Source organism: Piliocolobus tephrosceles, chromosome 6, assembly GCF_002776525.5.
Source record: "Piliocolobus tephrosceles isolate RC106 chromosome 6, ASM277652v3, whole genome shotgun sequence".
NCBI lineage: Eukaryota > Metazoa > Chordata > Mammalia > Primates > Cercopithecidae > Piliocolobus > Piliocolobus tephrosceles.
Genome location: NC_045439.1, coordinates 110,919,872 through 110,939,932, shown reverse-complemented (window position 1 = coordinate 110,939,932; position 20,061 = coordinate 110,919,872). Strand labels below are relative to the sequence as shown.

The window sequence follows — 20,061 nt, the reverse complement described above, 5'->3', positions numbered from 1 at the left end:
AATTCACCATTTTAACCATTCTTATACGGAAAATTCAGTGGCATTAAATACATTTGCATTGTGCAACCATCACCACTATCCATATTTAGAACTTTTTCATCTCCTCAAATTGAGACTCCACACCCAGGAGTTAGGGAATAACTCTCCATTCCCCATCCTCTCTAGTCATTCGCAACCACCATTTGACTTTCTGTCTCTATGAGTTTGGCCACTCTAAGTATCTCACATAAGTGAAATCATATGTTTGTCCTTTTGTGACTGGCCTATTTCATTTAGCATAATGTCTTCAAAGTCCATCCATGTTGTAGCATGTGACTGGACTTCCTCTCTTTTTAAAGCTGAAATAACACTGCATTGTTATGGATATAACACATTTTATTTATCCATTTATCCCTCAGTGGACACTTGTGTTGCTTACATGTTTTGGATATTGTGAATGTTATTGTTATGAACATGGTTGTATAAATATCTGTTTGTGTTCCTCCTGCTTTTAATTCTTTGGGGTATACACCAAGAAGTGGAATTACTGGATTATATAATAATTCTATTTTAGGTCAGGCATGGTGGCTCACGCCTATAATCCCAGAACTTTGCGAGGCCAAGGTGAGCAGACAGCTTGAGCTCATGAGTTTGAGACCATCCTGGGCAACATGGCAAAACCCTGGCTCTACAAGAAATACAAAAATTAGCTGGGCATGGTGGCTTGTGCCTGTGGTTCCAGATACTTGGGAGGCTTAGGTGGGAGGATGGCTCAAACCTGAAGGGTAGAGGTTGCAGTGAGCCAAGTTCACACCACTGCACTCCAGCCTGGGCTATAGAGCCAGACCTTATCTCAAAAAAAGAAAAAAAAAATCTATTTTTACTTTTGTTTTTTTTTAAACGGAGTTTAGCTCTTGTTGCCCAAGTTACAGTGCAATGGCGCGATCTTGGCTCACAGCAATCTCTGCCTCCCGGGTTCCAGCGATTCTCCTGCCACAGCCTCTCACGTAGCTGGGATTACAGGCATGCACCACCATGCCTGGCTAATTTTGTATTTTTAGTAGAGACAGGGTTTCTTCATGTTGGTCAGGCTGGTCTTGAACTCCTGACCTCAGGCGATCCGCATGCCTTGGCCTCCCAAAAGTGCTGGGATTACAGGTGTAAGCCATTGCGCCCGGCCCTATTTTTATTTTTTTGAGGTACCACAATACTGTTTTCCATAGCAGCTGAATCATTCTACACCTCTACCAACAGTGCACAGGATGCTAATTTCTTTGCATCTTAACACTTGTTATTTTCTGTTTTTTTTTTTCTGAGTAGCCATCCTAATGGGTATGAAGTGGCATTTCATAGTGGTTTTGATAGACCTTTCCCAAATGGTTAGTGATGTTAAACATCTTTTCATATTTACTAGCCATTTGACTCTCTTCTTTGGAGAAATGCCTATTTAAGTTCTTTGCCCATTATTATTATTTTTTTAAATTATTATTATTTTTTTGAGCAGAGTTTCTCTCCGTTGCCCAGGCTGGAGTTCAGTGGTGCCATCTCAGCTCACTGCAACCTCTACCTCCAAGGTTTAAGTGATTCTCACGCCTCTGAGACACAGATTAGCTGGGATTACAGGTGTGAGCCACCATGCCCGACTGGTTTTTGTATTTTTAATAGAGACAGGGTTTCACCATGATGGCCAACCTGGTCTCAAACTCCTGGCCTCAGGTGATCCACCCACCTTGGCCTGCCAAAAAGCTGGGATTCCAGGCGTGAGCCACTGCACCTGGCCTCTTTGCCCATTTTTAAACAAGGTTGTTTGTTTTGTTGTTGAGTGGTAGTTCATACATATTCTGGATCTGCAAATATTTTCTCTATTCTGTGGGTTGCCTTTTTACTCTATTTATAGTGTCTTCAATGCACAAAAGTTTTTAATTTTGATGTGGTCCAACCTAACCATTTTTTTTGTTGTTGCCTATGGTTTTGGTGTCATATCCAGGAAAAGTTACCAAATCCAATGTAAGGAAGCACCCTGTGTTCTCTTCTAAGAGTTTTATAGTTTAGTCCTTACATTTAGGTCTTTGATTTTGAGTTCTTTTTGTACATGGTATTAGGAAAGGGCCCAATTCTTTTTCTTACTCTTGTTTTTTTAGATGGAGTCTTGCTCTGTCGCCCAGGCTGGAGTGCAGTGGCTCAATCTCGGCACACTGCAACCTCCACCTCCTGGGTTCAAGCGATTCTCCTGCCTCCGCCTCCAAGTAGCTGGGATTATGGGCGCCCACCACGACACCCAGCTAATTTTTTTTTTTTTTTTTTGAGACGAAGTTTCGCTCTTGTTGCCCAGGCTGGAGTGCAATGGCACGATCTCGGCTCACCGCAACCTCCGCCACCCGGGTTGAAGCAATTCTCCTGCCTCAGCCTCCTGATTAGCTGGGATTACAGGCACCTGCCACCACGCCCGGCTAATTTTTGTATTTTTGGTAGAGATGGGGTTGCGCCATGTTGGCCAGGCTGGTCTCAAAATCCTGACCTCAGGTGATTCACCCACCTTGGCCTCCCAAAGTGCTGGGATTACATAGGAGTGAGCCACTGTGCCCGGACAATTGTTATATTTTTAGTAGAGATGGGGTTTCACCACGTTGGCCACGCTGGTCTCAAAATCCTGACCTCAAGTAATCCGCCCACCTTGGCCTCTCAAAGTGCTGGGATTACAGGCATGAGCCACCGTGCCTGGCCAGAAATTTTCTTTTTATTTTGAGATGGAGTCTCACTGTGTCGCCCATGCTGGAGTGCAGTGGCACGATCTCAGCTCACCACAACCTCCACGTCCCAGGTTCAATCAATTACCCTGCCTCAGCCTCCGGAGTAGCTGGGATTACAGGCATGGGCCACCACACCCAGCTAATTTTGTACTTTCAGTAGAGACGGGGTTTCTACTTGTTGTTCAGTCTGGTCTTGAACTCCTGACCTCAGGTGATCCGCCTGCCTTGGCCTCCCAAAGTGCTGGGATTACAGGCATGAGCCACCACGCCCAGCCCTATTACCTTGTTCTTATCCATGTTATTGTACTTCCCACACAGTGTTTTAAGTATTTGTGTATGTCTCTCTCCTCCTGATTTCTGTTGTTCAGTGCCTATAGTCTGGCAAATAGCAAGCAATCAATAATTGCTTATTTAATGGCTGAATAAATGAATAGGAAGGAAGAAAGGGAGAAGACAAAGAGGAGGAAAGATTATGTCTGGTTTTACTCTTGGGAGTTAGAAGAGCCAACCTGTCAGTTCTAGGCTTCTAACCTTCAGAAAAATTGCCAACTCCAGCTAAACGCCACAAAACAATCCCTGATGTTGTAACAGACAAGAGAAAAGACCAAGAAAAAATAGAAAGAAAAGAAAAATACAGATACTGTGGTAGACAGATAATGCCCCCGCCGCCCCCCCAAAAAAGATGTCCATATTCTAATCCCAGAACCTATGAATGTTACCTAACGTGGCAAAAAGGACCTTGCAGATGTGATTAAGTTAAATAGTTCGATGGAGAGAGTACCCTGGATGATGTAGGTGGGATTTATATAAACACAAGAGGCCTTATAAAAGAAAGAAGGAGGCAGGAAAGTCAGAAAAGGAGAAGAGACCATGGAAGCAGAGCTCAGAAGAATGCAATCAGTGGCTGGGGAGCCACAATCCAAGGAATGCAAATAGCTTAGAAGCTAGAAATTTAAGAAAATAGCTTTTCTCCTAGAGCCTTCAAAAGGAATGCAGTTGACACCTAATTTTAGCCCAGTAAAACTCATTTTGGACTTCTGAACTACAGAACTACAAGATAATAAATTTGTGTTGTTTTAAGCCACAAACTTTGTGGTAGTTTGTTGTAGAAGCAATAGGAAAATAAACACAGAAGTGTGTATGATGAAATATAATAAATAATATCTATAGCTGCCTCAAAATATGAACACAAATTGCCACTCAGAATATACCAGAATTCACTGTTTTTGATCAGTATGTTAAAATATTCACAGTCGGGTGCGGTGGCTCACTCCTGTAATCCCAGCACTTTGGGAGGCCGAGGTGGGTGGATCACCTGAGCTCAGGTGTTTGAAACCAGCCTGGCCAACATGGTGAAACCCCGTCTCTACTAAAAATACAAAAATTGGCCGGGTGCGGTGGCTCAAGCTTGTAATCCTAGCACTTTGGGAGGCCGAGATGGGCGGATCACGAGGGCAGGAGATGGAGACCATCCTGGCTAACACGGTGAAACCCCATCTCTACTAAAAAATACAAAAAACTAGCCAGGCGAGGTGGCGGGTGCCTGTAGTCCCAGCTACTTGGGAGGCTGAGGCAGGAGAATGGCCTAAACCCGGGAGGCGGAGCTTGCAGTGAGCTGAGATCCAGCCACTGCACTCCAGCCCAGGCGGCAAAGCAAGACTCCGTCTCAAAAAAAAAAAAAAAATACAAAAATTAGTTGGGCGTGGTGGCAGGTGCCTGTAATCCCAGCTACTCAGGAGGCTGAGGCAGGAGAATCGCTTGAACCTGGAAGGTGGAGGTTGCATGGAGCCAAGATTGCGCCATCACACTCCAGCCTGGGGGACAAGAGCGAGACTTGGTCTCAAAAAAATAAAAAATAAAAATCCATATACAAATGAGTAAAATGACTGCCCAGATATAAGATAATTTCTGGGATAATATGGTAATCTTTTTTGTGTTTACACCACTGACCTGAAAGGCAGTAAGATGGTACTCTTTTAAAAATGGATTTCAATAGGTCCCACACCGGGGCTCATGCCTGTAATCCCAGCACTTTGGGAGATCAAGGTGGACGAATCACTAGAGGTCTGGAGTTCAAGACCAGCTTGACTAACATGGTGAAACCCCATCTCTACTAAAAATACAAAAAATATTAGCTGGGTGTGGTGGTGGATGCCTGTGATCCCAGGTACTTGGGAGGCTGAGGCAAAAGAACTGCTTGAATATGGGGGGTAGAGGTTGCAGTGAGCTGAGATTGCACCACTACACTCCAGCTTGGGCGACAGAATGAGACTCGATCTCAAAAAAAATAAATAAATAAAATAAATGGATAAGAATAATCAAAACAGCTCTAGCTTTGCAAAAACCTGTTTTTATGGGGGACATCAGGAAGGACTTATGTCAAATGTAAAAGGGATTTTAAAAGGAATTTTAATAAGCATTCCAAAAGATGTAATTTTTTTCATTTTTATGACATGTAAATAAAAAAATAAAATTAGAGCCTCATTGCCTTGTTATCTGACTTTTTAAATATGGGGGCCCTGTCTACCTTATTTGCTTATTTGGATTATCTTTCCCCAACAACACACAAACAAAATATCTACAGAATGTAATAACTACTTTTTTTGTTCAAAGATAAGGTCTCACTCTGTTGCCCAGACTGGAGTGCACTGGCACAATCATAGCTCACTACTGCCATGAACTCCTGGGCTTGAGGGATCCTCCCGCCTCAGCCTTCCGAGTAGCTGGGACTACAGGTGCTTACCACCAAGCCAGGCTAATGTTTTATTTTGTTTGTTTTTTTTTGTAGAGACAAAATCTCGCTTTGTTGCCCAGGCTGGTCTCGAACTTCTGGCTTCAAGTGATTATCCCACCTCGGCCTCCCAAAGGGCTGGGATTATAGGCATGAGCTACCATACTTGTCCTGTGATAACAACTAATGTCTTCATACATGATAAAGCTCATGATCAGAGTTCAAACAACTTACTTTCCTTTATCCTTCAACCATTCTGGGTTCTTTTCTTCTTCTTTTAAATCGCAAAGTTCAGGAATGTCAGTATTCATTGCTCTTCGTGCCTCAGCTTGTTTGTGTAGCCACTAGAATGAGAAAGAGGTCCTATGAAGAATAAAAAGGTCTTTTTTTTAATTAACATTTCCTTTTAGATTTTCCATCTTCCTCCAGTGGATGGAAATATTATTTGTTATGCACTGAATGTTTGTGTCTTCCCCACCTCTCCTCCAAATTGATATACTGAAGCCTTAACCATCAATGTGAATCAGTATTTGGAAGTGGGGCCTCTGAGAGGTAATTAGGTTTAGGTCATGAGAGGAGAGCTCCAGAATGAGTTTAGTATCCTTATAAGAAGAGAAAGAGATCAGAGCTCCCCCACCTACTATGTGGACACAGTGAGAAAGTGGTTGTCTACAAGTTATGATGAGGGCTCTTACCAAGAGCCATGCTGACACCCTGATCTTAGATTTCCCAGCCTCCAGAACTATGAGAAATGACTCTTCATTGTTTAAGCCACCCACTCTATGGTATTTTATTTATAGCAGCCAGAGCAGATTAACATACTATTTGATATGGTATTTTTTTTTTTCTTTTTGTCTTGCTCTGTCACCCAGGCTGGAGTGCAAGTGGCATAATCTCGGCTCACTGCAACCTCCACCTCCCAGGTTCAAGTGATTTTCCTGCCTCAGCCTCCCGAGTAGCTGGGATTACAGGCGTGTGCCACCATGCCCAGCTAATGTTTGTATTTCTAGTAGAGATGAGGTTTCACTATTTTGGCCAGGCTGGTATTGAACACATGACCTCGTGATCCACCCACCTCGGCCTCCCAAAGTGCTGGGATTACAGGCGTGAGCCACCCCACCTGGCTGATGATGGTGATTTTAATCTTGCAATATTTATATATTGTTAAACTTTGTTTTTTTTTTTTTTTTGAGACAGAGTCTCACTCAGTTGCCCAGGCTGGAGTACAGTGGCACGATCTCAGTTCACTGTACCCTCCACCTCCCGGGTTCAAGCAATTCTTCTTCCTCAGCCTCCTGAGTAGCTGGGACTACAGGCGTGCACCACCACGCCCAGCTAATTTTTTGTATTTTTAGTAGAGATGGGGTTTCACCGTATTGGCCAGGCTGGTCTTGAACTCCTGACCTTGTGGTCCACCCGCCTTGGCCTCCCAAAGTGCTGGGCTTACAGGCTTGAGCCACCGTGACCAGCCTTAAACTTTTTTTTTAATCCTCATTAGCTGGTTGAAATACAATAGATAAAAGTTTGTAGCCAAATTTCTTGTCTTCTGAGAGTTCATGTGATATTATTATTATTAGTATTAGTATTAGTATTATTTCTCCTGAGATGGAGTCACACTCTGTCCCCCAGGCTGGAGTGCAGTGGCATGATCTCAGTTCACCGTAACCGCTGCCTCCTGGGTTCAAGCAATTCTCTTGTCTCAGTCTACTGAATAGCTAGGATTACAGGTGTGTGCCACCACGCCCAGCTAATTTTTATATTTTTAGTAAAGATGGGGTTTCACCATATTGGACAGGCTGGTCTCAAACTCCTGCTCTTGTGATGTGCCCACCTCAGCCTCCCAAAGTGCTGGGATTACACGCGTGAGCCACCATGCCAGCCCATGTCATTATTACTTTACCTTTCTTGGTTACAGTATTTTCATTTTTCTACACTGAAAAATATACAGAAGGTCACTTGAGCCCAAGAGTTCAAGGCTACAGTGAGCCATGACTACCCCACTGTACTCCAGTCTGGGCAGCAGAGCAAGACCCCAACTCTTAAAAAATAAAAAAGGGTATGTGTGTGTATGTGTATAAACAAAATTTAAAAATAAAAATAATTCTAACTGTATAATTATAGAAATGTTACAAATACAGAAAATACATAGTTTAATAATACAAAATAATTAATATTTATATTGTCATTGTCTTTTTTTTTTTTGAGACGGAGTTTCACTCTTTCACCCAGGCTGGAGTGAAATGGCGCAATCTTGGCTCACTGCAACCTCCGCCCCCTGGGTTCAAGTGATTCTCCTGCCTCAGCCTCCCGAGTAGCTGGGACTACACCTGTGTGCCACCACACCAGGCTAATTTTTGTATTTTTAGTAGAGATGGGGTTTCACCATGTTGACCAGGCTGGTCTCAAGCTCCTGACCTCAGGTGATCCACCCACCTCGGCCTCCCAAAGTGCTAGGATTACAGGCGTGAGCCACCGCGCCTGGCTTGTCATTATATCTTAAGGATCTTCTTATTTCTACAATTTTTCAATTGAAAGGCGTCAATTCAGCCTTGCAGTAAAAAAAATGCAGTTCTTGGCCGGATGCGGTGGCTCATGCCTGTAATCCCAGCACATTGGGAGGCCGAGGAGGGTGGATCACCTGAGGTCAGGAGTTTGAGACCAGACTGACCAACATGTTGAAACCCCATCTCTACTAAAAATATAAAAAATTAGCCAGACATGCTGGCGCATGCCTGTAATCCCAGCTACTTGGGAGGCTGAGGCAGGAAAATTGCTTGAACCCAGGAGAAGGAGGTTGCAGTGAGCTGAGATTGCACCACTGCACTCCAGCCTGGGCAACAAGAGCAAAAAACTCTGTCTCAAAAAAAAAAAGTCCCTTTTTTTTTTTTTTTTTATTCAAAGTCTCACTCTGTTGCCCAGGCTGGAGTACAATGGCGCAATCTCAGCTCACTGCAACCTCCACCTCCTGGGATCAAGTGATTCTCCTGCCTCAGCCCCCCTAGCTGGGATCACAGGTGCCCGCCACCATGCCCGGCTAATTTTTGTATTTTTAGTAGAGACAGGGTTTCACCATGTTGGTCAGGATGGTCTCCAACTCTTGACCTCAGGCGATCCTCCCACCTCGGCCTCCCAAAGTGCTGGGATTACAGGCATGAGCCACCGCATCCAGCCAAAAAAATGTAGTTCTTAGTGCTAATATAACTAAAGATACAATATTTGAAATCCAGGGCTTAGGAATTTATAAATGGATGGGAGATATTAATTCTAAAATGTCACATTAGAAATACCTGTTATTGGTAATAATTAGTTGTAATGATATATTAATAATTTCCAAATATCTTCTTTCCAAACACATACTGATCCAGAGTTTATATGTCTATTAACATTGTAGAAAATGATGTATTTGATAAAATAAATGGCAAGTACAATAGCTTATCTCTTGGAATAAATAATACTGTACATATATATATATATATATGTAAGTTTTTCATTGTTTTGTGATGCAGTCTCACTCTGTCACCCAAGCTGGGGTGCAGTGGCAAGATCTCAGTTCAGGGCAACCTCTGACTCCCCGGTTCAAGCAATTATTCTGCCTCAGCCTCGCGACTGGCTGGAATTACAGGTACGCACCACCACCACGCCTGGCTCATTTTTTGTATTTTTAGTACAGATGGGGTTTCCCTATGTTAGTCAGGTTGGTCTCGAACTCCTGACCTCAAGTGATCCACCCATCTTGGCCTCCCAAAGTGCTGGGATTACACACTGCACCTGGCCTACTGTACATATATTAAATCAGTGTTCTCTTGCCACTATTCTGGAGCCAAAAAAAATCTGCAAAATATATTTTCTCATAAGGAAATTCTAAAATACATTCATGACATTATTTATTTAGTGTAATAAATACTTAAGAAATGCAGAACCAGTACTAATTTCAATAGATGAAATAAAAATAAAGTATTTTCATTTGTGGTAATTGTAACTACAGTAAGTATATCTACCTCCTCCTCTTCTGCTACTTGTGATTCACGAAGAGCTGTTGGGAATACTCGAGGGGTAAAGTTGATTTTAATACTGCCAACAGAGCGAGGAGCAGGAATACTGTCTTCCTTTAACTTCTCAGTAAATATATTTTCTGAATTTCTCCCTTCAAAAACAATAGTAGCAAGCAAGTCACTTATTTCTCATTTTCTAGTTAACAATCAACTGACTTTTAATTACACATCAAAGCTAACCCCCAAGTCCTAAACAAATAAATCAAATATATTTTCTGCAAGAAAAAAATGCAAAATTTAGCACTGATAATACACCAGCTAATGACCTACCTGCTCTTTATCAATGGCCTCAGCTACTTTTCTGGGGTTCTCTTTGTAAAACCACAGTGTTTAATTCACATCAACTCAGGCCGGGCGCGGTGGCTCAAGCCTGTAATCCCAGCACTTTGGGAGGCCGAGACGGGCGGATCACGAGGTCAGGAGATCGAGACCATCCTGGCTAACATGGTGAAACCCCGTCTCTACTAAAGAATACAAAAAAGCTAGCCGGGCGAGGTGGCGGGCGCCTTTAGTCCCAGCTACTCGGGAGGCTGAGGCAGGAGAATGGTGTAAACCCAGGAGGCGGAGCTTGCAGTGAGCTGAGATCCGGCCACTGCACTCCAGCCTGGGCGACAGAGCGAGACTCTGTCTCAAAAAAAAAAATAAAAATAAAAAAAAAAAAAAAATAATAATAATAATTCACATCAACTCTAAAGGAGGATACTTTAGGCAACTCAACATCAACTCTAGAGAAGAGCACATAGGCAAAACCACCACTGCCAATACCACCTCTATCTCCTTAAACTCTATAGCAATATCTCCTATATACATTATCTCCTATAAGCTTTCTTACAATAGTGTAAGAAGTTTTAGCCATCAAAGAAAATGAATGAGAATTGATGGCAAGGACGGGCACAGCGGCTCATGTCTGTAATCCCAGCACTCTGGGAGGCCAAGGTGGGCCAATCACCTGAGGTCAGGAGTTCAAGACCAGCCTGGCCAACACAGTGAAATCCTGTCTCTACTAAAAATATAAAAATTAACCAGGCCTGTGGCGTGCACCTGTAATCCCAGCTACTTGGGAGGCTGAGGCAGGAGATTTGCTTGAACCTAGGAGGCAGAGGTTGCAGTTAGCCGAGATCGGGTATTGGAGACTCCATCTCCAACAAACAAACAAACAAAAACTTGGAAAGGGTCTTGACTAGACATTTCAAAGGACTGGGGCAAGGAGGGAAAAAGCCCTCTTAGACTCAAACATGAAAGCCAAATAATGTGATAACAGAGGTGATCCCATCTGCCAGAATGGCCTTGTGGAACACAGTCGTTGAATACTGTTGCATAACAAAGTATTACATTAAAGAGAACTAAATTTTTATCTTTATTTGATCTGCACATTTGGGGCTTTATTTTACAACGCTTGGCTTGAACCTTCCTAATACAAGGTCCCAATAATTTTATATCCAAGTTAACTGTTGCTCACTCATAATGGTAAAAGACATTTCTAGGTATGTAAGAAGTCAGCCAACACTACCTAGTCATCTTTTCTGAATACATTACTCAAAGAAATGTTCCAGAACACAGAGAAATAACATTAAGAATCCAGGAGTGGGGAACTTGAGAGCAAAATGAAAAAGAATGGGTTTTCTAAAGCAGTGGAGAACACACCAAAAATGTTGTAAATATTATCTTTTTTTTTTTTTAGAGCCAGGGTTATTACTCTCACGTAGGCTAGAGTGCAGTGATGCAATCACAGCACACTGCAGCCTTGAACCCCTTGGCTCAAGCAATCCTCCCATCTCAGCCTCTCAAGAGCTGGGACTATAGGTGTACACCACCATGCATGGCTAATTTTTTGTTTGTATGCTTTTTTGTAGAGATGGGGGTCTTGTTTTGTTGCCCAGGCTGGTCTTGAACTCCTGGGCTCAAGTAATCCTCCCATTTTGGCCTCTGAAAGTGCTGAGATTATAGGTGTGAGCCACCACACCCAGCCTGTAAATAATAGTTTGAAATAGTAATACAAAAGAAGGAAAATAGGTCTTGGTGCGGCGGCTCACACTTGTAATCCTGAGGCAGGCGGATCACTTGAGGTCAGGAGTTGGAGACCAGCTTGGCCAAAATGGTGAAACCTCATCTCCACTAAAAATACAAATAATTAGTCAGGCGTGGTGGCAGGCACCTGTAATCCCAGATACTTGGGAAGCTGAGGCAGGAGAATCACTTGAACCCGGGAGGCAGAGGCTGTAGTGAGCCAAGGTTATGCCACTGCACTCCAGCCTGGACAACAGAGCAAGTCTCACCAAAAAAAAAAAAAAAAAAAAAGAAAGAAAGAAAGAAAAAAGAAAAGAAAAGAAAAAAAGAAGCAAAATAGAATAGAAAGTAAAAATGAAGTATACTTCATTTTACTTCAGATTACTAATAATACTAATGATTAATACGATATAGAACATGCAGGAAATCATCACTATTATCCCATGAGGAGAACTAAAACAACTATTTTGCTACAGAAAAACAAATCTTTGTGTATTTATAAAAAATATTAAAGGGACCACGAGTTACAGTAAAAATAAGATATATAATTTCCAAACTCGTGTATCTAATTTACAAACTCTTCTATTTGCTATTTGCAAATTGCAAAACATCAAAAAGAAATTTGCTGTTTGTAGCAACACAGGTTAAAATTTTTACTACAAAGTTTTACATGCAATTTTATGAAAAGGTAAAATGTTATGAACACATACAAATTCTTTTTTTTTTTTTTTTTTTTTTTTTTTTTTGAGACGGAGTCTCACTCTGTCGCCCGGGCTGGAGTGCAGTGGCCAGATCTCAGCTCACTGCAAGCTCCGCCTCCCGGGTTTCTGCCATTCTCCTGCCTCAGCCTCCGGAGTAGCTGGGACTACAGGCGCCCGCCACCTCGCCCGGCTAGTTTTTTGTATTTTTAGTAGAGACAGGGTTTCACCGTGTTAGCCAGGATGGTCTCGATCTCCTGACCTCGTGATCCGCCCGTCTCTGCCTCCCAAAGTGCTGGGATTACAGGCTTGAGCCACCGCGCCCGGCCGAACACATACAAATTCTTAAGAAAAAATAAATAGGCCAGGCGTGGTGGCTCAAGCCTGTAATCCCAGCACTTTGGGAGGCCGAGACGAGCGGATCATGAGGTCAGGAGTTTGAGACCATCCTGGCTAACACGGTGAAACCCCGTCTCTACTAAAAAATACAAAAAGCTAGCCGGGCGAGGTGGCTGGCGTCTGTAGTCCCAGCTACTCGGGAGGTTGAGGCAGGAGAATGGCGTAAACCCGGGAGGCGGAGCTTGCAGTGAGCTGAGATCCGGCCATTGCACTCCAGCCCGGGCGACAGAGCGAGACTCCGTCTCAAATAAATAAATAAATAAATAAATAAATAAATAAATAAATAAACAAAAGGTTCAATATATAGTTCAGTTTCAAAAGTAAGTAAAGGAAAGCCCTCATCACCAAACTTAAAGCCAGGGTCATCTCAAAAGTGAACACAAAGCTGTTTGGAAAGATTTTAGATGCAAATAGATTAATATCAATAGCTGGAGAATGGAAATTTAATGCTGATATAGGTACAGAGGTGGGAAGGTGGAAATGAAACTAGAATCATAGAAGGGCGGCACCTCCCAGGTTCAAGCGATTCTCCTGCCTCAGCCTCTCGAGTAACTGGGATTACAGATGTGCACCACCATGCCCGGCTAGTTTTTTTGTATTTTTAGTAGACACGGGTTTCACCATGTTGGCCAGGCTGGTCTCAAACTCCTGACCTCATGATCCACCCGCCTCGGCCTCCCAAAGTGCTGGGTTTATAGGCGTGAGCCACCATGCCCAGTGGGCGTCACTCTTAGTGAAAAGGATGCTTATACAATCTCTGCTCACTAGTCTTAGAAAGTAAAGCTTGGAAAAAATGTCTCTTTTAAGAAATTGAAGCTCCAGGTATTCCTCATCAACAAGTCTTTTGTAAAAAAGAATATATGATATTTCCTCAAACATACACACAAAGAAGTTTTTGCAGAAGATTAGTGGTCAGGTAAAAAAGCACAATTTGCAAGAGGAAACAATCCAGTATGAGGAACAATCAGCAGACACAGCAAATCAGACGACTGGCTCCCTAAGATTTTGAAATAGCACAACAATCTGAAAGAGATGAATCATTTTAAACATACCTACTTAAAGACAGTAAAGACAGGCTAGCATCAATAATGAAAACTAAGAAGCTAGTGACAAAGAACAGAGAGGTGTGAAAAAAGAACTTTCAAAATGAAAAATATTGTCACTGAAATTAAAAACATCTTGGACAAGTATAACATACAATTAGTCATGGTTGAAGAAAATTTATAAACTAGAAGATAGATCTGAGGATATTATACAGAACATAGCTGAGGAAGATAAAGAGAATACAAGAAAGTTGGCCAGGTGTGGTGACTCACACCTGTAATCTCAGCATTTTGGGAGGCCAAGACAGGTGGATCGCTTGAGGTCAAGAGTTCAAGATCAGCATGGCCAAAATGGTGAAACCCCATGTTTACTAAAAATACAAAAATTAGCCTGGTGTGGCCGTGCACATCTGTAGTCCTAGCTACTAAGGAGGCTGAGGCAGGAGAATTGCTTGAACCCAGGAGGCAAAGGTTGCAGTGAGCTGAGATTGTACCACTCCACTCCAGCCTGGATGACAGAGCAAGACTCCGTCTCAAAAAAAAGAAAACATCTGTGTAATTTAAAAATATATACTGAAAACAAGAGAATACAATAATGTAATATTTGTTTGTTTTTGTTTTTGTTTTTGAGACAGAGTCTCACTCTGTCACCCAGGCTAGAGTGCAGTGGCGCGATCTCGGCTCATTGCAGCCTCTGCCTCCTGAGTTCAAGCAATTTTCATGCCTCAGTCTCCCAAGTAGCTGGGATTACAGCTGTGTGCCACTACAGCCAGCTAATTTTTGTATTTTTAGTAGAGATAGGGTTTCACCATGTTGGCCAGGCTGGTCTTGAACTCCTGGTCTCAAGTAATTCACCCACCTCAGCCTTCCAAAGTGCTTGAGATTACAGGCATGAGCCAAGAAGGTAAATTACCAGCCAAGAAGGTAATATTTGAAGACAATAGTTTTGAAATTCCCAGAATTGATGAATGACAAAGTTCTTTGAGTGACAGTATGCTCCAAGTTATGGTATTATGAGACAAATAAATATAAAATTGAACTTATATTAATGAATCCATAATATACCAAGGGGAAGAATTTTAAAACAACCAGAAACAAAGGATAGATTACTTTATTAAGGATCAAGCTAGATCAACTGCACTCCATCCTGGGTGACACGGTGAGATCCTGTCTCAAATTAAAGAACAATATTAGAAATTAGTAAATTATATAACTATAAAGTAGAGATAAGCAAATAAAAACTTTATAGAAATGAATTTGAAAAGATAAAATGCACAATTTAGAAGACAAATTACCAAAATTGACTGGAAAATTTCATTAATCAATAACTATTATAGAAACTAAATCTTTTTTTTTTTTTTCCAGAAAACCTCCATAAAAAAACTCCAGACCTAGACATTTTAGGGGAAGTTTTACTAAACTTTAAAACAACAGATATTTCTCTTATCTAACTATATTGTTTCAAATAGTAGAAAAAGAAAAATGCTCTATAGTATATGGGTCTGGTATAATTTTGTATAAAATCTAGACAAGAACAGTATGAGGAATGAAAAATATAACTAAATCTCAATATGAAGATAAATGTGACAATTGCTTATAAAATATTAGCAAATTGAACATACATATATATATATATTCAATCTAAATGACTTTTTTTTTTTTTTTTTTTTGACAAGGGCTCTCACTCTGTCCCCCACACTGGAGTGCAGTGGCGTGATCTTGGCTCACTGCAGCCTCTGCCTCCTGGGTTCAAGCGATTCTCCTGCCTCAGCCTCCTGAGTAGCCGGGACTACAGGTGCATGCCATCACGCTTGGCTAAGTTTTGTATTTTTAGTAGAGACAGGGTTTCGCCATGTTGCCCAGGGTGGTCTGGAACTCCTGACCTCAGGTGATAAACCCACCTCCGCCTCCCAGAATGCTGGGATTACAGGAGTGAGCCACCATGCCCAGTCTCTAAATGACTTTTCAACATGCCAAGCCTCACTGTTAAAGTAGTAAAGACATATAACCTGGTGGAAATAGCACAGATTTCAGATGCAGAACAGATCTGGGTTCAAATTCTGCAAGTTTACTTATTCATAGTTATCTTTTTTTTCTGAACATCTATTTCCTCTAAAATAAGAATAGCAGCACTTAGACTGAAGTGTTGTGAAGACTGAGTGACCCAAGCAATAAAATCCCCTGGCACATAGTAGTCACTTAATAAATGTTAATTATTATTATTATATATGTGATTTTACACTAAAATGTTATAGGAATTCAATAATGACTTATATAAGGAAAATACTAAATATTTCTTTTCCTCTCTTTTTGAGATGGAGTTTCACTCTTGTTGCCCGGGCTGGAGTATAATGGCACAATTTCTCCTTACTGCAACCTCCACCTCCTGGGTTCAAGGGATTCTCCTGCCTCCGTGCCTCCCGAGTAGCTGGGATTACAGGCGCCCAGCACCATGCCCGACTAGTTTTGTATTTTTAGTAGAGACAGGGTTTCTCCATGTTGGTCAGGCTGGTCTTGAACACCCGACTTCAGGTGATCTGCCCGCCTCAGCCTCCCAAGTTCTGGGATTACAGGCATGAGCCACTGCGTCCAGTGGAAAATGCATCCAAAACAAAGTTTAATATTCTAAAATTAGATAAAACCAAACTCGTAGCTTTCAATATAGAATTATATTCATTGGGAGATAGGAGGGAAAATGGCAGATCAGAGACAGGATTAACATTCAGCTGTCACTTGGATGGACAGAACAGCATCTGGAGACTCACATTGTGAACTTTTACTCCAAGAATCACTTCAGGAACACCGCAAGAAACACCGTAGGAAAACTGAAGGAATTCACAGACCCTTTGAAAGAAGTGGCTTACTGCTGCAAATGCCACAAGACAACTGAAAAACTGAGTTCCCAAAGTGTGAGGGAGAAAAAGGTCAGTCTCTGAACATACATCCCCACTGGGGAACCTGAAAATCCAGATCACAGGGGAAGGATTTAACTTTACCCTGAGCCGAAAGAGATTTAGGGAGCTGAGCAAAATATAAAAGTAGAAGAAGCAACAGGAAGAGCCCTGTAGGCACTTCCATCCCCAGCTGGAGTCCAAAGAAGCCATTCCTGGCCTGATCTCACAGAGGTCCTTGGAGAAGGGAAGGCAGCCAGTGGAAATGAGGCGGGACTGCAGGGTGAAGGAAGCTTGTAGCTGAACTTTGTAATAATTTTGACTGAGCAAGAATTTTCCTAAGCAGAAATTGGTGGTGGGAGAGCAAATGGGAAGTACAGATGCGAGTGCAGAAGCCACAGCCAATAGTGTGGGCAGGCAGAGACTGCTGAGGCCTAAGAGCCCTCTTGCTTTCTCAGTGGCAAGGCTTATAGTCTGGGGCAAGATCTCAGCCCTGCTCACCGACTGCCTGGATATAAACTCAGTGTGGTTGGGGTGGCACGGCCGGAGGGAGACTGGCCTTGGTGGCTGCCTGGCAGTTGGGTGAGGCCTGTCACTGCCGGCTTTCCCCTACCTCCCTGGTGACCTGTATGGCACAGCAGAGGCAGCCATAATGCCCCTGGGAACATAATTCCATTGGCCTGAGATTCACCCCTCCACCCCCACTGTGACCACAGCAAGCCCCACCCAAGGGGAGTCTGAGCCCAGACCCAACTAACCTTGCCCCCACCTGATGGTTTTTCTCTACCTGCTCTATGGCCCTGCCCATCACCTGAGAAACCCAAGTACTTGTCCTGACCAACATCAAGATTATATCTCTCTTCTATACTGCAGCTGGTGCCCTCTTGGAAATGCCATCTCCTGGCTGGAGCCCAACCAACTCAAGCCACTATAGCAACTCATAACAGAACAATCCTGCTCCAAAGGAGAAAACAACAGCTAATTCCACTTCCTGCAATACCCTGTCTAGCCAGAGGTCCTGAGTCTGTCCACGTGACAACTTCACTGCTAGCATAACCAGTATTTGAAATGCACTAAATGAAATTACAACAAAAGACTCCAACAGCATCCACTTCACTCACCTGCCACCACCAGAACAGGTGCTGGTATCCATGGCTGGGAGACGTGCGGATCACATCACAGGGCTCTTTGCAGATATTCCCCAGCACCAGCCTGGGGCCCAACTGGGTGGCTAGAACCAGAAGGGCAATAACAATCACTGCAGTATGGCTCTCAGGAAGCCCCATCCCTAGTGGCAGGGGGAGGGCACCACATCAAGGGAACACCCATGGGACAAAAGAATCCGAACAGTAGCCTTTGAGTTCCAGATCTTACCACTGAAACAGTCTGCTCAAATAAGAAGGAACCAGAAAAGTAATTCTGGTAATATGACAATACAAGGTTCTGTAACACCCCCAAAAGAATACACTAGCTCTCCAGCAATGGATCCAAACCAAGAAGAAATCTGTGAATTGCCAGATAAATAATTCAGAAGGTTGATTACTAAGCTCCTCAAGGAGGCACTAGAGAAAGGTGAAAATCAACTTAAATAAATTAAAAAAAAAAAAATACAGGAGGATATGAATGAAAAAGTCTCCAGAGAAATAGATATTATAAAGAAAAGATAATCAAAATTTCTGGAAATGAAAGACACATTTAAAGAAATGCAAAATACACTGGAAAGTTTCAACAATAGAACTGAACAAGTAGAAGAAATAACTTCAGAGCTCAAAGACAAGGCTTTCAAATGAACCCAATCCAACAAAGACAAAGAAAAAAAGAATTTTAAAAAATGAACAAAGCCTCCAAGAAATCTGGGATTATATAAACGAGCAAACATAAGAATAACTGGTGCTCCTGAGGAAGAAGGGAAATCTAAAAGTTTGGAAAACATACTTGAGGGAATAATCGAGAAAAACTTCCTTGGTCTTGCTAGAGATGAAGACATCCAAATACAAGAATCTCAAAGAACACCCAGGGAATTAATTGCAAAAAGATCATTGCCTAGGCACATAGTCATCACATTGTCTAAAGTCAAGATGAAAGAAAGAATCTTAAGAGCTGTGAGGCAAGGCCGGGCACGGTGGCTCACACCTGTAATCTCAGCACTTTGGGAGGCCAAGGAGGGTAGATCACGAGGTCAGGAGTTTGAGACCAGCCTGGCCAAGATGGTGAAACCCCGTCTCTACTAAAAATACAAAAATTAGCCAGGCGTGGTGGCGGGTGCCTGTAATCTCAGCTACTCAGGAGGCTGAGGCAGGAGAATTGCTTGAACCCGGGAGTTGGAGGTTGCAGCAAGCTGAGATCGTGACACTGCACTCTAGCCTAGGTGGCAGAGCAAGACTCTGTCTAAAAAAAAAGGAGCTGTGAGGCAAAAGCATCAGGTAATTTACGAAGAAGAACCTATCAGATTAACAGCAGACTTCTTAGCAGAAGCCCTACAAGCCACAAGGGATGGCAGTCCTATCTCTAGCCTCCTTAAACAAAATAATCATCAGCCAAGAATTTTGTATCCAGTGAAACTAAGCTTCATAACCAGAGGTGAGATAAAGTCTTTTTTAAACAAACAAATGCTGAATTTGCCACTACCATGCCAGCACTACAAGAAATGCTAAAAGGAGTTCTAAATATTGAAACAAAACCTCAGAATATACCAAAATAGAACCTCCTTAAAGTATAAATCTCACAGGACCTATAAAACAACAGCACAATGAAAAAAAATATATGGTATAAGGCAACAACTAGCATGATGAATAGAACAGTACCTCACATCTCAATACTGACATTGAATGTAAATGGCCTAAATGCTCCACTTAAAAGATGCAGAATGTCAAAACGGACAAAAAATCAACCAACCAAGTAAGTCTTTTAATAGACTTGCCTAACATATAGGGACACATAAACTTCAGGTAACAGGGAGGAAAAAGATATTCCATGCAAATGGACACCAAAGTGAGCAGGAGTAGCTATTCTTTTTTTTTCCCCCCTTTTTTTGAGACAGAGCCTCTTTCTGTTGCCCAAGCTGCAGTGCAGTGGCACAATCTTGACTCACTGCAACCTCTGCCTCCCGGGTCCAAGTGATTATCCTGCCTTAGTCTTCTGAGTAGCTGGGACTACAGGCGCGCACCACCACACCCAGTTAATTTTTGTATTTTTAGTAGAGACGGAGTTTCACCATGTTGGCCCGGCTGGTCTCAAACTCCTGACCTCGTGATCCTCCCACCTCGGCCTCCCAAAGTGCTGGGATTATAGGCATGAGCCAATCAATGCGCCTGGCCAGGAGTAGCTATTCTTATACAAAACAAAGCAGACTTTAAAGCAACAACAGTTTAAAAAGATTAAAAAGGACATTATATAACGATAAAAGGATTAGTCCAACAGGAAAATATCACAATCCTAAATGTGTATGCACCTAACACTGGAACTCTCAAATTTATTTATTTACTTTTTTTTTTTTTTTTTTTTTTTTTTT

At 42.4% G+C, this 20,061-nt stretch overlaps 1 protein-coding gene across 3 annotated transcripts in view; it reads right to left on the bottom strand.

The window, feature by feature from the left end:
* DNAAF4 (dynein axonemal assembly factor 4) overlaps positions 1–20,061 on the bottom strand; it is an 86,272-nt gene that overhangs the window by 23,746 nt on the left and 42,465 nt on the right. For all 3 annotated transcript variants that reach the window (XM_023228575.1, XM_023228576.2, XM_023228577.2), the window contains 2 exons: positions 9,459–9,604; positions 5,695–5,804 (listed from right to left, as the gene is read on the bottom strand). In XM_023228575.1, coding sequence (XP_023084343.1) covers positions 5,695–5,804; positions 9,459–9,604 — 256 coding nt within the window. The remainder of the gene's footprint in view (positions 1–5,694; positions 5,805–9,458; positions 9,605–20,061) is intronic.